The sequence below is a fragment of the Salmo salar genome, chromosome 09 (assembly GCF_965601325.2).
Source record: "Salmo salar chromosome 09, fSalSal1, whole genome shotgun sequence".
Lineage (NCBI taxonomy): Eukaryota > Metazoa > Chordata > Actinopteri > Salmoniformes > Salmonidae > Salmo > Salmo salar.
In genome coordinates, this window is record NC_138299.1 from 152,113,810 (window position 1) to 152,128,558 (window position 14,749).

Below are 14,749 nucleotides of genomic sequence, written 5' to 3' on the forward strand. Positions count from 1 at the left end.
CGTCTCCTTGGAAACCGACTGTTGTAGTGTAGTTCTCGCTCGTTGTGATGAAAATACAAACAAGTGTCTAGCACATGATAGCTAGCGAGCTGTGTGTGGGGGTTTTTAGGGGTAAAATAGCTCAATTATGTTTAATTCATTGTAGGCAGAAATCTAGTTCTTTATGAAGAAATGTAGCTATGTCATTTGTGTTTTGTATGCCTTGAACAGAGATAAAGTCAAGTGAATAGACGTTGTTTGAGTTGTAGCTAACTTAGCAGGAACGTTAACGTTAGCATGGACAAAATAGCTAGGCCAAGTGCAAAGATGATACAGGAATCCTCTTTTCAATTAGCTGGATTCATTTAAATATTATATTTATCATCATACAGGTTAGCCAAAAGGCTGTAAAATGTATGGCGCTCCTGTGGATTTATCATTCAAATGCCTCAGCTCAATGACAGGTAAACCAGCAGGTTCTTTCACATGACTATTAATGCGGATGAAGGAAAGGATTCCATTATTGAGATGCAATTCAGAGCGTTGTACTTCTTCCTCAACACTCTTTACCAGTGGAGGCTGCTGAGGGGAGGACGGCTCATATTAATGGCTGGAATGGAGTCAATGGAATGGTATCAACCACATGGAAACCATGTAAACCACGTCTGATTTGTTTGATACCCTTCCATTGACTCCATTCCAGCTATTATTATGAGCCATCCACCCCTCAGCAGCCTCCACTGCTCTCTACCCTCTTATGGCTGTGTCTCAATACAGTCCTGGCTTCCTTTCCGATTCTCAATGCCACCTCTAAGTCCTCTCACACAACTTCTCTCTCTTTCTCTCTCAGACGCTCTGACGGAGGAGCCAAATCAGGGCTTGCGCCCACTGAAGCGAAATGCAGAGAAGAAGTTCTGCAGCCGCTCGCTGCGTCTCAACAACAACATCATCACAGACTTGAGTGGCTTCAATAATACGGTCTCAGCCTTCCTCTCAGAGCCCTCACAGCTCGCCTGGGTCGACCTGTCCTTCAACGACATCTCACACATAGACCCAGTGAGTTGAGTCCACATAGTCACGTACATACAGTGGCTCTGGTCAAAAGTAGTGCACTATATAGGGGATAATGTGTAATTTGAGACAAGTCTACTGTCTCCCTGAACAGCCACAGCCTGGCAGGGGGGTAAAATGAAGGGCTCTAGTAGTGATCACTCTAAACCCTGTGTGTGTGTGTGTGTGTGTGTGTGTGTGTGTGGTGTGTGTGTGTGTGTGTGTGTGTGTGTGTGTGTGTGTGAACTTTGTGTCCCAGGTCCTGGTGGAGCTGAAGGAACTGCGGGTGTTGTATCTCCATGGTAACAGCATCTGTAACCTTTCAGAGGTGGATAAACTGGGCGCCCTGCCCTTCCTACATACACTCACCCTGCACGGCAACACCATGGAGAATGAGGGGAGCAACAGGTACACACACACTTAGCACCACAGGGATTAAATGAGAAAGGTGAGGACAGCTGCCAAACCCAAATCTACACATGCACACGGTCAACTCATCCACACACACATACGCAAACACAGGCCGGCACCAATGCGCCTCCCCTTAGCCCCAGATGGGGGGGTGGGATGGGTTACAGGGGTTGTTTATTCCACTCATACTCTTAGTGTGCTGTCTGAATGCTGTCTGTTGGCAGAGGGCTATGTGGCTCTGAGCCATGTGTGTAATAGGTGCTGGGTTAGAGTTGCAGCTGCATAGCATTCTGACTGGTGCTTCAAATGAGAAGGGATATCCTGTTACACACCAGCTTTCTGCCTGTCTGCATAGCAACACGGCAAACTCCTACTGAGTTTTGAGCATTCTCCCTCTCTGTTCAGTCCTAAATGACTACTAGTTTACAGTGTATGTATGTGTTCAGCCCTGGAGCCTTATGGTAAAAAAACAAAAAACAAGTGAAGTTTGTGTACCTGGACAAACACCCAGTTATAAGAACCCCTCTGTGTGTGTGTAGGGGGTATGTGATTGCTGCTCTGCCTCACTTGAAGAAGTTGGACTTCAGTGCTGTAACACGGCAGGAGCGAATCATGGCCCAGGTCTGGCATCGCCCCGGAAACCGTGGAAAAAACACCAGGAAGAACCAGGACGACTGACCTGTCACCACAGAAACGGAGGGAGGGGGGACACAATCGTCATGCCAACCAACCAAAGGGTTCCAGAACAACAGGCTTACATCAGGAGGCCTTATGACTGAAGCGTCATGTAAAAGTACAATATGAATCTACTCATCAGAAACTCTGTCTGGTGTCTGTCTTAGAGTTGGGGGGGAAGGAATAGTACATCTACAGTAGATGTGATTTCTGCTTAATTAGGATATTCCTGACCTTTTTGTGACCTTGACCTATATAATTATTGAACTGGAACAGTGGCCACCCAGGCTAAAGGTATAGAGTCCTCTCAATCAAACTGTCCAATATGCACCTTTGTACACTGAACAAAAATATAACACAACATGCAACAATTTAAAAGATTTTACTTAGTTACAGTTCATATAAGGAAATCAGTCAATTTCAATAATTCATTAGGCCCTAAATCTATGGATTTCACATGACTGGAAATACAGATACCTTACAAAAAAAGGTAGGGGCGTGAATCACAAAACCAGTCAGTATCTGGTGTGACCACCCTTTGCTTCATGTAGCGGGACACATCTCCTTCACATAGAGCTGATCAGGCTGTTGATTGTGGCCTGTGGAATGTTTCTGGATATTGGCGGGAACTGGAACACGCATGAATGGCACGACAATGTGCCTCAGGATCTCGTCACTGTATCTCTGTGCATTCAAATCACCATCAATAAAATGCTATTGTGTTCATTGTCCGTAGCTTATACCTGCATATACCATAACCACACCGCCACCATGGGGCACTCTGTTCACAACGTTGGCATCAGCAAACCGCTCATCCACACAATGCTATACACGCTGTCTGCCATCTGCCCGGCACAGTTGAAGCCAGGGTTCATCCGTGAAGAACACGCTTCTCCAGCGTGCCAGTGGCTGTCGAAGGTGACCATTTGCCCACTGAAGTCCGTTACGACCCCGAACTGCAGTCAGGTCACGACCCTGGTGAGGACTACGAGCACGCAGATTAACTTCCCTGAGATGATTTCTGACAGTTTGTGCAAACCCACATTTTCATCAGCTCTCCGAGTGGCTGGTTTCATACGATCCCACAGGTGAAGTAGCCGGATGTGGTGGTCCTGGGTTGGCGTGGTTACATGTGGTATGCGGTTGTGAGGCGAGTTGGACGTACTGCCAAATTCTCCAAAACGACAATGCGGCTTATGGTAGAGAAGTGAACAATGAAATATCTGGCAATTGCCCTAGTGGACGCTCCTGCAGCATGCCAATTGTACGCTCCCTCAAAACATCTGTGGCATTGTGTCGTGTGACAAAACTGCACATTTTAGAGTGGCCTTTTATTGTCCCCAGAACAAGGTGCACCTGTGTAATGATCATGCTGTTTAATCAGCTTATTGATATGCCACACCTGTCAAGTGGATGGATTATCTTGACAATGGAGCAATGCTCACTAACAGGGATGTAAACAAATTTGTGCACAAAGTTTGAGAGCTTTTTGTGCATATAGAACATTTCTGGGATTTTTGATTTATTTCAGCTTATGAAACATGGGACCAAAACTTTACATGTTGCGTTTATATTTGTTCAGTATAGGTGTTATTTTGTGTTGAAATCTGGATGTGAGAATTTACACTTTACCACATGTGAATCAATAGGTATGAGATATACCAGAGAATCCCTATCATGGTAAATAATATCTTCTGAGAAAGTGTTTTTAATGATATCCATTAGTTATGCTACGCACACTCAATGAAATGTGATTCATTGTTCTTTAGGTTTGTTTCAATGTTACCCCACACAACTATTTCTGTACAGTCCTACAGAACACCAGTCATTGTTGAACATCTTTAATGCATTACATAATTAAATGGGGGTGGGGGGGAAATGTAACAGAATATCTTAAACGTCTTGGTACTAGCCTAAAAAATTAACAATGTAATCCCAGTAATATTACACATTGAAATAACGAAAACAAACGTAACGTTCTCAGCACACTGCAAAAACCCCAAATGAAAGGTCTTGTAATATATGCTGGCTCCTTTCCTGTTACGTGGAATGTGTACATTTCCCAACTTGACCTTCTGTAACATACAGTATATATATGGAACACATGTAAACCCTTTATTAAGTCAAATCAATTAAAGGACACAGCCTTCCAGATCATCCCTTTAATGACCCCAGAAGCACCCACACATAAACAAATCACTAACACCTCTGATCGTTTTAATTGAGGATACCAAGGTTATGGTTGTTTATCCCAAACTGCCATGATAGATGTTCTTCTCTAGGTTAATTTAAGTAGCTCATTACAATCTGTTTTGTTTAAAAATCAAACAAACTTGGATGTTAATAGGGGTTCTTGTCATAAAAACGGGGTTTCTGTATCCTTAGTTTTGATTGGCTCCTAAAACCGACCCATTGGAGCTTTAACCAATCCTGACCAACAGACGCTCTACAACGGAGAGGTGCATAGAATCCACTTCTTGCTTCTGACAGAGTCACAAATCTGTACATAGAAGGCATAAACACTTAACTGATTCATTTACATTACAAGCCCCTGAACACTACCCATCCACCTAGACCCCGCCCTCACTAAGCCCTGCCCCATCTATTGTTTCTGTGAAATCTAAAAGATATGAATCCAAGGACTGCCAGTTAAATGATTGAAGTGCTAGGAGGAAGCATGTTTCTGCTAGAAATCAGAGGCAGAGAAAACAATGTGGATTCCCACACCTGTCCCCCACCTCCCATTCGCCCCGGCACTCTACCAGCATGAGCAGATCTCAAAGTAAGACTCATTCGGGTCATGTCAGATTTGACCATTCGTTCAACTATAGAATCTAAGTCCCTGTTGTTTTTAAACCTACCCAACCCAGTTCTGTCTTACCTCATTAGGTCAATCTAAGGATTCCAACAAAGATATGGAAAACTATAGTGATGGCTCTTTCTAGATATTTGTATTGATGACATGAGGGGTGGATGTGTGTTCTGGGTGACGGGTTCACAGTGTCAGAACAGCAGCATCACCCTCTTGTCCTAGCTGTGGTTAGTTAGTACATTACCGTAGCTGCATATCAGACAAGGCTAGCAGAGCCAGAACAGTCTAGCCATGCCACGCAGCTAGCTAACCGTTTAGTCATTAGACTCAGTCACTCTTCAAAACAAGAAACTTTAAAATAACAAAAACAAAAAGTCAGCCATTATCGTTATACTGCGATGAGTTAAAATTCCTTGACACCCCTCGTGAAGGAAGGATGAATGATGGCTTTGAAAGGTCTGGCGGGGAGGTAGGTCTGGCGGGGAGGTAGGTCTGGCGGGGAGGTAGGTCAGGCGGGGAGGTAGGTCAGGCGGGGAGGTAGGTCAGGCGGGGAGGTAGGTCAAGCCTCTCAGCAGGGGAGATCTGCTTATAATCCTCAGCTGTAGCAGCAGGTTGCTAGTCACATAGCTGGGTAGCACAAGGACTGGGACACTTGGATGCAGGGTCGGGCATGGGAGACAGAACAGGGGGGTATTATGGAGGGTAGAGGGCAGATCAGGGGATGGCAAATTGGACCACTAGTTCTTCTTTAGCATCCACCTTGATCTGAGAGATTGCACTGTAAGCATAGGCAGCTATCTTGGACACCTGTAAATCAATCAGAAGAAAATAGGTTAACATGCATCAATCAGCTACATAATGTGTTGGTTGTTCTTTTAGCTCCAGAGCTACCATACACGAACAGGTTTACGGATAGGGAAAGCACAGGACTGTTATAGAAAATGACCTGATGCATGTCTGAGAATGACACTGTGTGTTTTAGGGGTGTAACAATACACGTATTGGTACTGAACCGTTCAGGGACCTCAGTTTGGTCCTCACTGTGAACCCGAATGAAAACATATAATAAAACACTTGGAATATAAACTAGGCCAACGCTGCATACAGCCTCATGAATGTCTTCAGGCTATTCTGTTACAACAACTAGAGCCTATGCGCACCTTGTAAATCAAAATTCAAATATTGATTGGCTCATTTTAAAATGTCCTTTTGTGAGGCACAGCCAGGAACTAGTTCTGTACAATGGTGAGTGGTGGATAAACCAGGAGGATTCTCCATCATCGTTTAAATATTCAGTTTGGGAACATTTTGGTTTCCCAGTAGATTACAAACGGTGATAGACATAGAGAGTATGTCTCCACTGCTCAACGAGAATAGCCTCTGCAGCTGCCAACACCTCCAACATGTTGACACATTTATACGGACATCACCCCAGTATTACCACTGGAGCGAGACGCATTTAAAAAAAAATAAAAACGTTATCTCCCCTCAGCATTCAAGCAGCGGATTCTGACCGAGCCAAAGAAATGACAAGAGCGATAGGTATGTTTATAGCCGTGGATATGCGCCCATTCTCAGTGGTTGAGAGGAATAGGGGGTTTCAGCACCTCGTGAAAGTGCTCGAGCCACGTTAACTAACTTGGCCCTCATGCACCCATTTCAGCAAACAGGTAGTAACCGCTCTACATAAGCAAGGCGAAAGCCGAAGTTGTCAATGAATTGGCAAATCAAATGTTATGTCACATGCGCCGAATACAACGTGTAGACTTTACCGTGAAATGCTTACTTACGAGCCCTATCCTAACAATGCAGTTAAAACGTAGTAAGATTTACTAATAAAAATAGAAAATAGTAACACAAATACCAATAACAAGGCTATATACATGGAGTACCAGTACCAAGTCGATGTGCAGGGGTACGAGGTAGTTGAGGTTATATGTACAGTTAGGGGTTAAAGTGACTAGGCAATCAGGATAGATAAGAGTAGCAGCAGCATATGTGTAGAGTGTGAGTGGTGTCAATATGCATGCGTGTGTGTTTTGTGCATGAGAGAGTACGTAGTATGTGTGTGTGTTGGAGATTCAGTGTCAGTAGAGCCCAGTGAGTCTGCATAGAGTTGGTCAGCCAGTACAAGAAAGGGTCAATGCAAACACTCCGGGCAGCCATTTCATTAACTGTTCAGCAGCCATTTCATTAACTGTTCAACAGTCTTATGGCTTGGGGGTAGAAGCTGTTCAGGAGCCTTTTGGTCCCAGACTTGGCGCTCCGGTACAGCTTGCTGTGCAGTAGCAGAGTGAAGTCTATGACTTGGATGGCTGGGATCTTTGACAATTTTTCGGGCCTTCCTCTGACCGCCTAGTATAGAGGTCCTGGATGGTAGGGAACTTGGCCCCAGTGATGTACTGGATCGTACGCACTACCATTTGCAGCGCCTTCTGGTCGGATGCCAAGCAGTTGCCATACCAAGCAGTAATGCAGCCAGTCAAGATTCTCTCATTGGTGCAGCTGTAGAACTTTGAGGATCTGAGGGCCCATGCCAAATCTTTTCAGTCTCCTGAGGGGGAATAGGCATTGTTGTGCTTCTTCACAACTGTTGGTGTGTGTGGACCATGTTAATTCTTTAGTGACGTGGATACTGCAGAACTTGAAGCACTCGACCTGCTCCACTACAGCCCGTCAATGTGAATGGGCGCGTACTCAGCCCTCCACAATCAGCTCCTTAGTGTTTCTGACACCGAGGGAGAGGTTATCGTCCTGGCACCACACTGCCATGTCTCTGACCTCCTCCCTATAGGCTGTCATCAGCAAACTTAATGATGGTGTCGGAGTCATGCACGGCCACGCAGTCATGGGTGAACAGTCAGTACAGGAGGGTTCTACGCACACAACCCTGAGGAGCCCCCGTGGTGAGGGTCAGCTTATCCTCACCACCCGGGGGGGCGGCCCGTCAGAAAGGGAGGTGTTTAGTCCCAGGGTCCTGAGCTTAGTGATGAGCTTGGAGGACACAATGGTGTTGAACGCTGAGCTGTAGTCAATGAACAGCATTCTCATATAAGTGGTCCTCCTTTCCAGATGGTAGAGGGCAGTGTGGAGTGCAATAGAGATAGGGTCATCTGTGGATCTGTTGGGGCAGTATGTGAATTGGAGTGGGTCCAGAGTTTCTGTGATGATGGTGTTGATGTGAGTCATGACCAGCCTTTCAAAGCACTTCATGGCTACAGATGTGAGTGCTACGGGGCAGTAGTCAATTAGACAGGTTATCTTAGTGTTCTTGGGCACAGGGACTATGGTGTCTGCTTGAAACATGTAGGTATTACAGACTGGGTCAGGGAGAGGTTGAAAATGTCAGTGAAGTCACTTGCCAGCTGGTCAGTGCACGCTCAGAGTACGCGTCCTGGTAATCCGTCTGGCCCCGTGGTCTTGTGAATGTTAACCTGTTTAAAGGTCTTGCTCACGTCGGCAACAGAGAGCAAGATCCCACAGTCATCCGGAACAGCTGGTGCTCACATGCATGGTTCAGTGTTGCTTGCCTCGAAGCGAGCATAGAAGGTATGCAGCTTGTCTGGTAGGGTCGCGTCACTGGGCAGCTCGTGGCTGGGTATCCCTTTGTATTCTGTGATAGTTTGCAAGCCCTGCCACATCCAACGAGTGTCAGAGCCGGTGTAGTAGAATGCGATCTGTCCTGTATTGTGCTTACTACGGATGGACGTCCAGGGCTACAGAGAGCTACTTAACAGCCCATCACCTTACCCCGGAGCGGGAAATTAAGTACCGTGCTACAGACACGTCCCCTATGAAAGTCGCACACATGTGCATCTTTTTCTCTTTGTAAGAAAACATTATAGCATAGGTCTACAATGTCTGAGCCATGTTTATATATTGATTTCACACACATATTGCACTTTATTTTAAGAGCTGTTGCGTAATCAGGTGTTTTCATTTAAGAAAATACAAAGTGCTGTTATTCCTGATTATGCTCATCACGCATTAAACGACTCATGATCATATGGAATCAGGAATACCAACATGTTCTTATATAAACAAAAATTAACTAGAGGAACTGTTGGCATTTCATTTTCCTGCTTTACCGAAACCGAACAGTGACTTCAAAACCGCAATACGTACCAAAACGTGGGTTTGGTGAACCGTTACACCCCTGGTGTGCGAGCATGTGTGCGTGCGTTCACCTGTTGTACATCAGAGTATGGCACCAGATCACTAGCGAGCACTTGGTGCGGCTGGCTGGTGAGGGAAGGAAGAGGGAGGGGCTTCTTCTGAGACAGACTGTTACTCAACAATGCCAGTTTTGTACTGAAACACACAATAAAGACAGGTTAGTACTGAAACACATGGCCGGTCAAAACCCACTCCAAAACACAGACACATTAAGCAACTACCTCCACACACCAACCTGTATTGCCGAGCTTTGTCCATGTACTCATGCTGCTCCATGCCTTGAGAGTCCGCAGCCGAGACATCAATGATGTTCCTAAGAAACAGAGACGCAGGTAGTCAGCAGAATTAAATCCCAAATGGTTAAATCCACGATGAGGGAGGAGAAAGAACGTTTGTGTGTCTTACAGGGCTGTCTTGAAAAGGATGGATGTGAGTAAGGCCTGTTCGTCTGTGCGGGCTGAGGGTACACTGGCGGAGCTCCATTCTGTACTGTTGAGGGGCTTGCTGTCGGGGTTCGGGTGGGGGATCAGCGGCTTATACACGTCAGGGTCCTGAGGCACAACATACGCGTCACAATCACAACATCCTCCATCACTGGCTGAACCTGTTGGGGCTAGGGGGCAGTATTTGCACGGCTGGATAAAAAACGTACCCGATTTAAACTGGTTACTACTCTTGCCCAGAAACGAGAATGCATATAATTAGTAGATTTGGATAGAAAACACTCTAAAGTTTCTAAAACTGTTTGAATGGTGTCTGTGAGTATAACAGAACTCATATGGCAGGCCAAAACCTGAGAAGATTCCATACAGGAAGTGCCCTGTCTGACAATTTGTTCTTCTGTGGCATCTCTATCGAAAATACAGCATCTCTGCTGTAACGTGACATTTTCTAAGGCTTCCATTGGCTCTCAGAAGGCGCCAGAATGTGGAATGGGGTGTCTGCAGTCTCTGGGCGAAAAACAGCACGAGATTTTTTGAGTGGTCAGGCAGGGAACAATGACACTGGAGATGCGCGTTCATGTGAATTCTCCATGTTTTTCTTTCTCTCTTTGAATGAATACAACGTCGCCCGGTTGGAATATTATCGCTATTTTACGAGAAAAATCGCATAAAAATGTATTTTAAACAGCGTTTGACATGCTTCGAAGTACGGTAATGGAATATTTTGACATTTTTTGTCACGAAATGCGCTCGCGCGTCACCCTTCGGATTCTGACCTGAACGTACGAACAAAACGGAGCTATTTCAATACAACTATGGATTATTTGGAACCAAAACAACATTTGTTGTTGAAGTAGAAGTCCTGGGAGTGCATTCTGACGAAGAACAGCAAAGGTAATCCAATTTTTCTTATAGTAAATCTGAGTTTGGTGAGGGCCAAACTTGGTGGGTGTCAAATTAGCTAGCCGTGATGGCCGGGCTATCTACTCAGAATATTGCAAAATCTGACACCGCGATTGCATAAAGGAGTTCTGTATCTATAATTCTTAAAATAATTGTTATGTATTCTGTGAACGTTAATCGTGAGTAATTTAGTAAATTCACCGGAAGTTTGCGGTGGGTATGCTAGTTCTGAACATCACATGCTAATGTAAAAAGCTGGTTTTTGATATAAATATGAACTTGATTGATCAAAACATGCATGTATTGTATAACATAATGTCCTAGGAGTGTCATCTGATGAAGATCATCAAAGGTTAGTGCTGCATTTAGCTGTGGTTTTGGTTTTTGTGACATATATGCTTGCTTTGAAAATGGCTGTGTGATTATTTTTGCAGGGTACTCTCCTGACATAATCTAATGTTTTGCTTTCGCTGTAAAGCCTTTTTGAAATCGGACAATGTGGTTAGATTAACGAGAGTCTTGTCTTTAAAATGGTGTAAAATAGTCATATGTTTGAGAAATTTAAGTTATAGCATTTATGAGGTATTTGTATTTCGCGCCACGCGATTCCACTAGCTGTTGACTAGGTGGGACTTGCCCTGGGAGGTTAAGGTACCCAGATTGACCTTGCTTATTGTTAAAATGAGCATGATATGACCTCTGAACTAAAGTATAAAACAAAAAGGCACCCTACAAACCCTATACTGCGACTACTCATCCCTGATCACTAAGTCAATAGGGATCTGCTGCTGTGACAGGCAGACAAGAATGAACCCAAACACAAGAGTTACCTAAGCCTGATATGTATATTTCAACAGTATTATCCTGTGTTATAACAGGGTTAGCAAGCAGTGGCAGGCTATATGTGTACAAATGGTAATACCTTATCCCCCACCTAACATTTTCCAAAAGTGAATAAAACATTAAAGAAAAAACTTAATTTCCCCATCACCAAATTCCATTTTGGCCCATGTCACAACTGGAAATCTGAGATCATATGACATGCATCTGGGAGAAGTTAACTTGCTGGCAAGTTCAACGGCGTTACCGAATGTGAACCGTTGAGGCCCAATTAACAGAAGTGGTCACGTTTTACCGGACCTGATTGATGATCATCATCATCATCATCATGACAGGTGAGAATTTAAACTCATTTTTTTGTCTGCCCTGCAAGTAGCTAGCTACTGACTTACAGATTAACTGGTTAAGTTAGTTAGCAAACTAGATACTGCCTATAATTGTCAGCAATGGTTGTCACTATTTTGAAACTTCACTTACCTTGCTAATGTTAGGTGTGTTGGCCAACTTGCCAATCAGGTTACTACATTCCCTTGGCCCAATCTTTCTTACACAGCTAACGTTAACAGTTCTCTTAAAGGACTGGCTAGCTAAGCTATCTATCTGTCTGTCTGTCTGTTGGGTCGTAGTTGGCTAACTTAGAAATTGTTTCCTTTTAACGCGGAATGATGCACCATCTTTTCACTTTTGGCTAGTGAATTCAATACAACAAACTGTCTCGCAATGTCCTGATGACACCCAAAGAAAGTAACGTTAAATAACATGATTTTGATTGTCAAAGAGTATTTTGCAACCTAGATAACCAACTAATAGTTAGTTACCTGCTCGGTGTTCTCGTTTTCACGGCTATAACAGCAACCCATGGCGTCCGCTGGACGTTCGGCGGTCTGCTAGGTACACGAACGCAATTTCCAACTACTCCACCCGGGAAACTATTTAATACGAGAAACAGTCCCGGTCCACTTTCTCTCTTACCGCTTCTGTCAGCGACTACTACAAACGAAGCCTGTCACATGACATCAGTTTTTAAGCAGCCAAGTACTGGGCAACAAACATAATGACATCCGGCCACTGTGAAGCCAGCATGGGAACACAGACCCCCCCGTCACGTGACATGGGGTATTTCATGCTTTAAGACTCGAAGGGTGACTTGTTATTGTTTTATTTGGGGCATGGAAACTGCATACAACAGACGGGGCGAAAGAGAAATACAGAACAAAGAGATTGCAAAAATACATTGCTAACACATGCTCGTTGTGGGCAGGTTCTGGGGAGACTGCTATCGCAAGATAAAAGAGAAAAGTCATCTTTCAGACGCCCCCCGGGTCTACAGAGCCACTTTACAGCCCTCAATAACCATTGCATTTGATGAAAGAACCCGTTTGACGAGTTTGCATGACTGGGTGACGCCAGGCGCCCTCTCATTACAGATCAGACTACTAGTTACTAGGCTGCGTGCTTCTCTTCCAGGACTACTAAACAACCACTGTGTTGCTTTCTTTTTATTCTACGCCTGTTGTCAGTATGGCTCAGCTGATAATATCACTTTGCGTGTTGTCTATTTGCCTCGCCTCGGTTTTGACCAAAGACAGCTCCGTTCAGTTTGCGTCCCAAAGTCTCAGTACCTCCACGGTTCGCTCGGTGTGTAAGCCCATTCCCAGCACACTTTCTCTGTGCCACGGCGTCGGTTACCGGGAGATGCGGCTTCCCAACCTACTGGGGCACGACTCGTTGAAAGAAGCCCAGCAGCAGTCGGCCGCGTGGCTACCGTTGGTCTCCAAACTCTGCCACCGGGATACCAAGAAGTTCTTGTGCTCGCTCTTCGCCCCGGTATGCTTACCGGAGGGGGCCGTGCGCCCCTGCCGTGGGCTGTGCGAGGCTGTGAGGGACGGTTGTCTTCCCGTGATGAGCGCGTTCGGGTTCCCGTGGCCCAACATGTTCAACTGCACCCGGTTCCCGCGCGGGACCCATCTCTGCATTCCCACCACGACCCGAGACACAGAGCGTGCGCGGAAGGAAGAGGGACACGAGGAGACATCAAAGGGTTTGTGCCTATCATCATTGGGAGGTGATCCTCTGCAAAAATGTCCACTCTCTTTCACACACGCTCTCACCCTTCTCGGTGGCATGTCTCCTCAGGAACAGTGATCTGTGATGCATGCAGTCTGGCTGCTGAGGGAGAGATAGACAACCAGAACAACTTCTGCAAGAGTCCATATGGTGAGTGATATGTGTATGGCATTGGTTACACTTTACACAAAGGTATATAGATGTCAATAACGTGTTTACATGTTTTAAAGTGTTTACAGACCTGTATTTCTGTTTCTCCTCTCTCAGCCTTTAAACTGCGTATTGGGAGTGTTTCTGTAGTGCAGGGTGACCGCAGAGTAGTCCCTCTGGCCCGGAGTCGCATCCTGAGGTGGGAGGGTGGAGGTGCAGAGAAGGCCGAGGGTGTCGGGGGGGCCATGGCCTACAGTGCCCTTTGGTTGCAGGAGGGGGGTACCTGCACCTGTCCTGCCCTCGAGGAGGCAGACGTGGGGGAGGGGAAGGAGTCCCTGGCAGGGGTGTGGTACCTGGGCCTTGCTGACACACAGGAGGGCAGGCTGGTCCTCACTCGGCTGGTGAGGTGGAGGAGGAGTGACAAAGAACTCAAGAAGTTCGTCAGGAGACTGCTCAAACAACCCTGCTGATGATGTCATCATACAAACATAGAGAGACTTTCCAATTTGGCCAATTGGATGAGATGACACCACAGCCCTGTTACATTTCAGCCTCTAGGCCTAGACAATATCTCTTCCATATCCCTTTCATATTCATGTCACCTAGCTGTGGAGAAGTGATTCCTTCATCATATTGCTGTCAACTATCTATCCAGTCCGTTCAGATCCATGAAGACCTGTGGGGAAGGGGCTAGGCAGAAGGGAGACCACCAGAGGTCCAGGGTCTGTGTTTGGATCCATGTTCTGGACACCTGTCACATGTGAGACATTTAGAAAAATGTAAATGATGTACAGTGTTGCATTACATTGTGAATATAAAAAATACATGTTTTTTTTAATCAAATGAGAGGACATGATTATGATTTGTGTAAGCCGAGTCAGACGACACAATTACCAGTGAGGCACAGAGCAGCATTAGTTCCATTCAAAGCAGAGTATTATTGTCTGATAGTAACATCAGAGACTGCTGTGTAACAGTGTCTAATAAACGTTATACTGAACCATAAATACTGCTGTCACTTTTCTTTTCTGTGTGTGTTTTCTGGATCCTTCTGTTTGTGGCAAGAGAGAAACCTGACTCACTCTACACCTGTGACTGTACACCTGATCCACCCATGTCTGTCTCTCTGCCTGTCTGTCTCTCTGCCTGCCTGTCTCTCTGCCTGCCTGTCTCTCTGTCTGTCTGCCTGTCTCACTTTGTCTGTCTCTCTCTCTCTCCCATTCTCCACCCCCCTTCATCTCTT

General features: G+C 45.5%; 3 protein-coding genes across 5 annotated transcripts; 2 read left to right on the forward strand and 1 right to left on the reverse strand.

The window, feature by feature from the left end:
- Positions 1-21: 21 nt before the first annotated feature.
- On the forward strand, positions 22-2,846 carry lrrc51 (leucine rich repeat containing 51). 2 transcript variants are annotated; one of them, XM_014215285.3, is made up of 5 exons: positions 22-111; positions 372-443; positions 830-1,035; positions 1,289-1,437; positions 1,980-2,846. In XM_014215285.3, exons 2-5 carry the CDS (start codon positions 392-394, stop codon positions 2,116-2,118), a joined length of 546 nt encoding a protein of 181 aa, XP_014070760.1. In that variant the 5' UTR covers positions 22-111; positions 372-391; the 3' UTR covers positions 2,119-2,846. The 2 variants fall into 2 exon arrangements, with proteins under 2 accessions (XP_014070760.1, XP_045580751.1); XM_045724795.2 differs by having other exon boundaries at positions 38-443.
- A 1,094-nt stretch (positions 2,847-3,940) lies between these two features.
- Positions 3,941-12,357, reverse strand: LOC106613227 (ragulator complex protein LAMTOR1). 2 transcript variants are annotated; one of them, XM_014215281.3, is made up of 5 exons: positions 12,108-12,357; positions 9,509-9,654; positions 9,339-9,416; positions 9,115-9,238; positions 3,941-5,734 (listed from the first exon to the last, which is right to left on the reverse strand). In XM_014215281.3, exons 1-5 carry the CDS (start codon positions 12,147-12,149, stop codon positions 5,642-5,644), a joined length of 483 nt encoding a protein of 160 aa, XP_014070756.1. In that variant the 5' UTR covers positions 12,150-12,357; the 3' UTR covers positions 3,941-5,641. The 2 variants fall into 2 exon arrangements, with proteins under 2 accessions (XP_014070756.1, XP_014070757.1); XM_014215282.3 differs by having other exon boundaries at positions 9,053-9,238.
- Positions 12,351-14,513, forward strand: sfrp2l (secreted frizzled-related protein 2 like). Its single transcript, XM_014215280.3, has 3 exons — positions 12,351-13,330; positions 13,426-13,506; positions 13,624-14,513. The coding sequence occupies exons 1-3, from the start codon at positions 12,811-12,813 to the stop codon at positions 13,974-13,976; spliced, it is 954 nt and encodes a 317-aa protein (XP_014070755.1). The 5' UTR covers positions 12,351-12,810; the 3' UTR covers positions 13,977-14,513.
- The last annotated feature ends 236 nt before the right edge of the window (positions 14,514-14,749 follow it).

Coding starts and splice junctions, on each gene's coding strand:
- lrrc51 (XM_014215285.3), top strand. CDS start 392: ATGTATGGCGCTCCTGTGGATTTATCATTCAAATGCCTCAGCTCAATG. Junction 444..829: donor ATGCCTCAGCTCAATGACAG/GTAAACCAGCAG, acceptor TTTCTCTCTCAG/ACGCTCTGACGGAGGAGCCA. Junction 1,036..1,288: donor ACATCTCACACATAGACCCA/GTGAGTTGAGTC, acceptor TTTGTGTCCCAG/GTCCTGGTGGAGCTGAAGGA.
- LOC106613227 (XM_014215281.3), bottom strand. CDS start 12,149: ATGGGTTGCTGTTATAGCCGTGAAAACGAGAACACCGAGCAG. Junction 9,655..12,107: donor AAAACGAGAACACCGAGCAG/GTAACTAACTAT, acceptor GTTGTGCCTCAG/GACCCTGACGTGTATAAGCC. Junction 5,735..9,114: donor CATACTCTGATGTACAACAG/GTGAACGCACGC, acceptor ATTGATTTACAG/GTGTCCAAGATAGCTGCCTA.
- sfrp2l (XM_014215280.3), top strand. CDS start 12,811: ATGGCTCAGCTGATAATATCACTTTGCGTGTTGTCTATTTGCCTCGCC. Junction 13,331..13,425: donor ACACGAGGAGACATCAAAGG/GTTTGTGCCTAT, acceptor ATGTCTCCTCAG/GAACAGTGATCTGTGATGCA. Junction 13,507..13,623: donor CTTCTGCAAGAGTCCATATG/GTGAGTGATATG, acceptor CTCCTCTCTCAG/CCTTTAAACTGCGTATTGGG.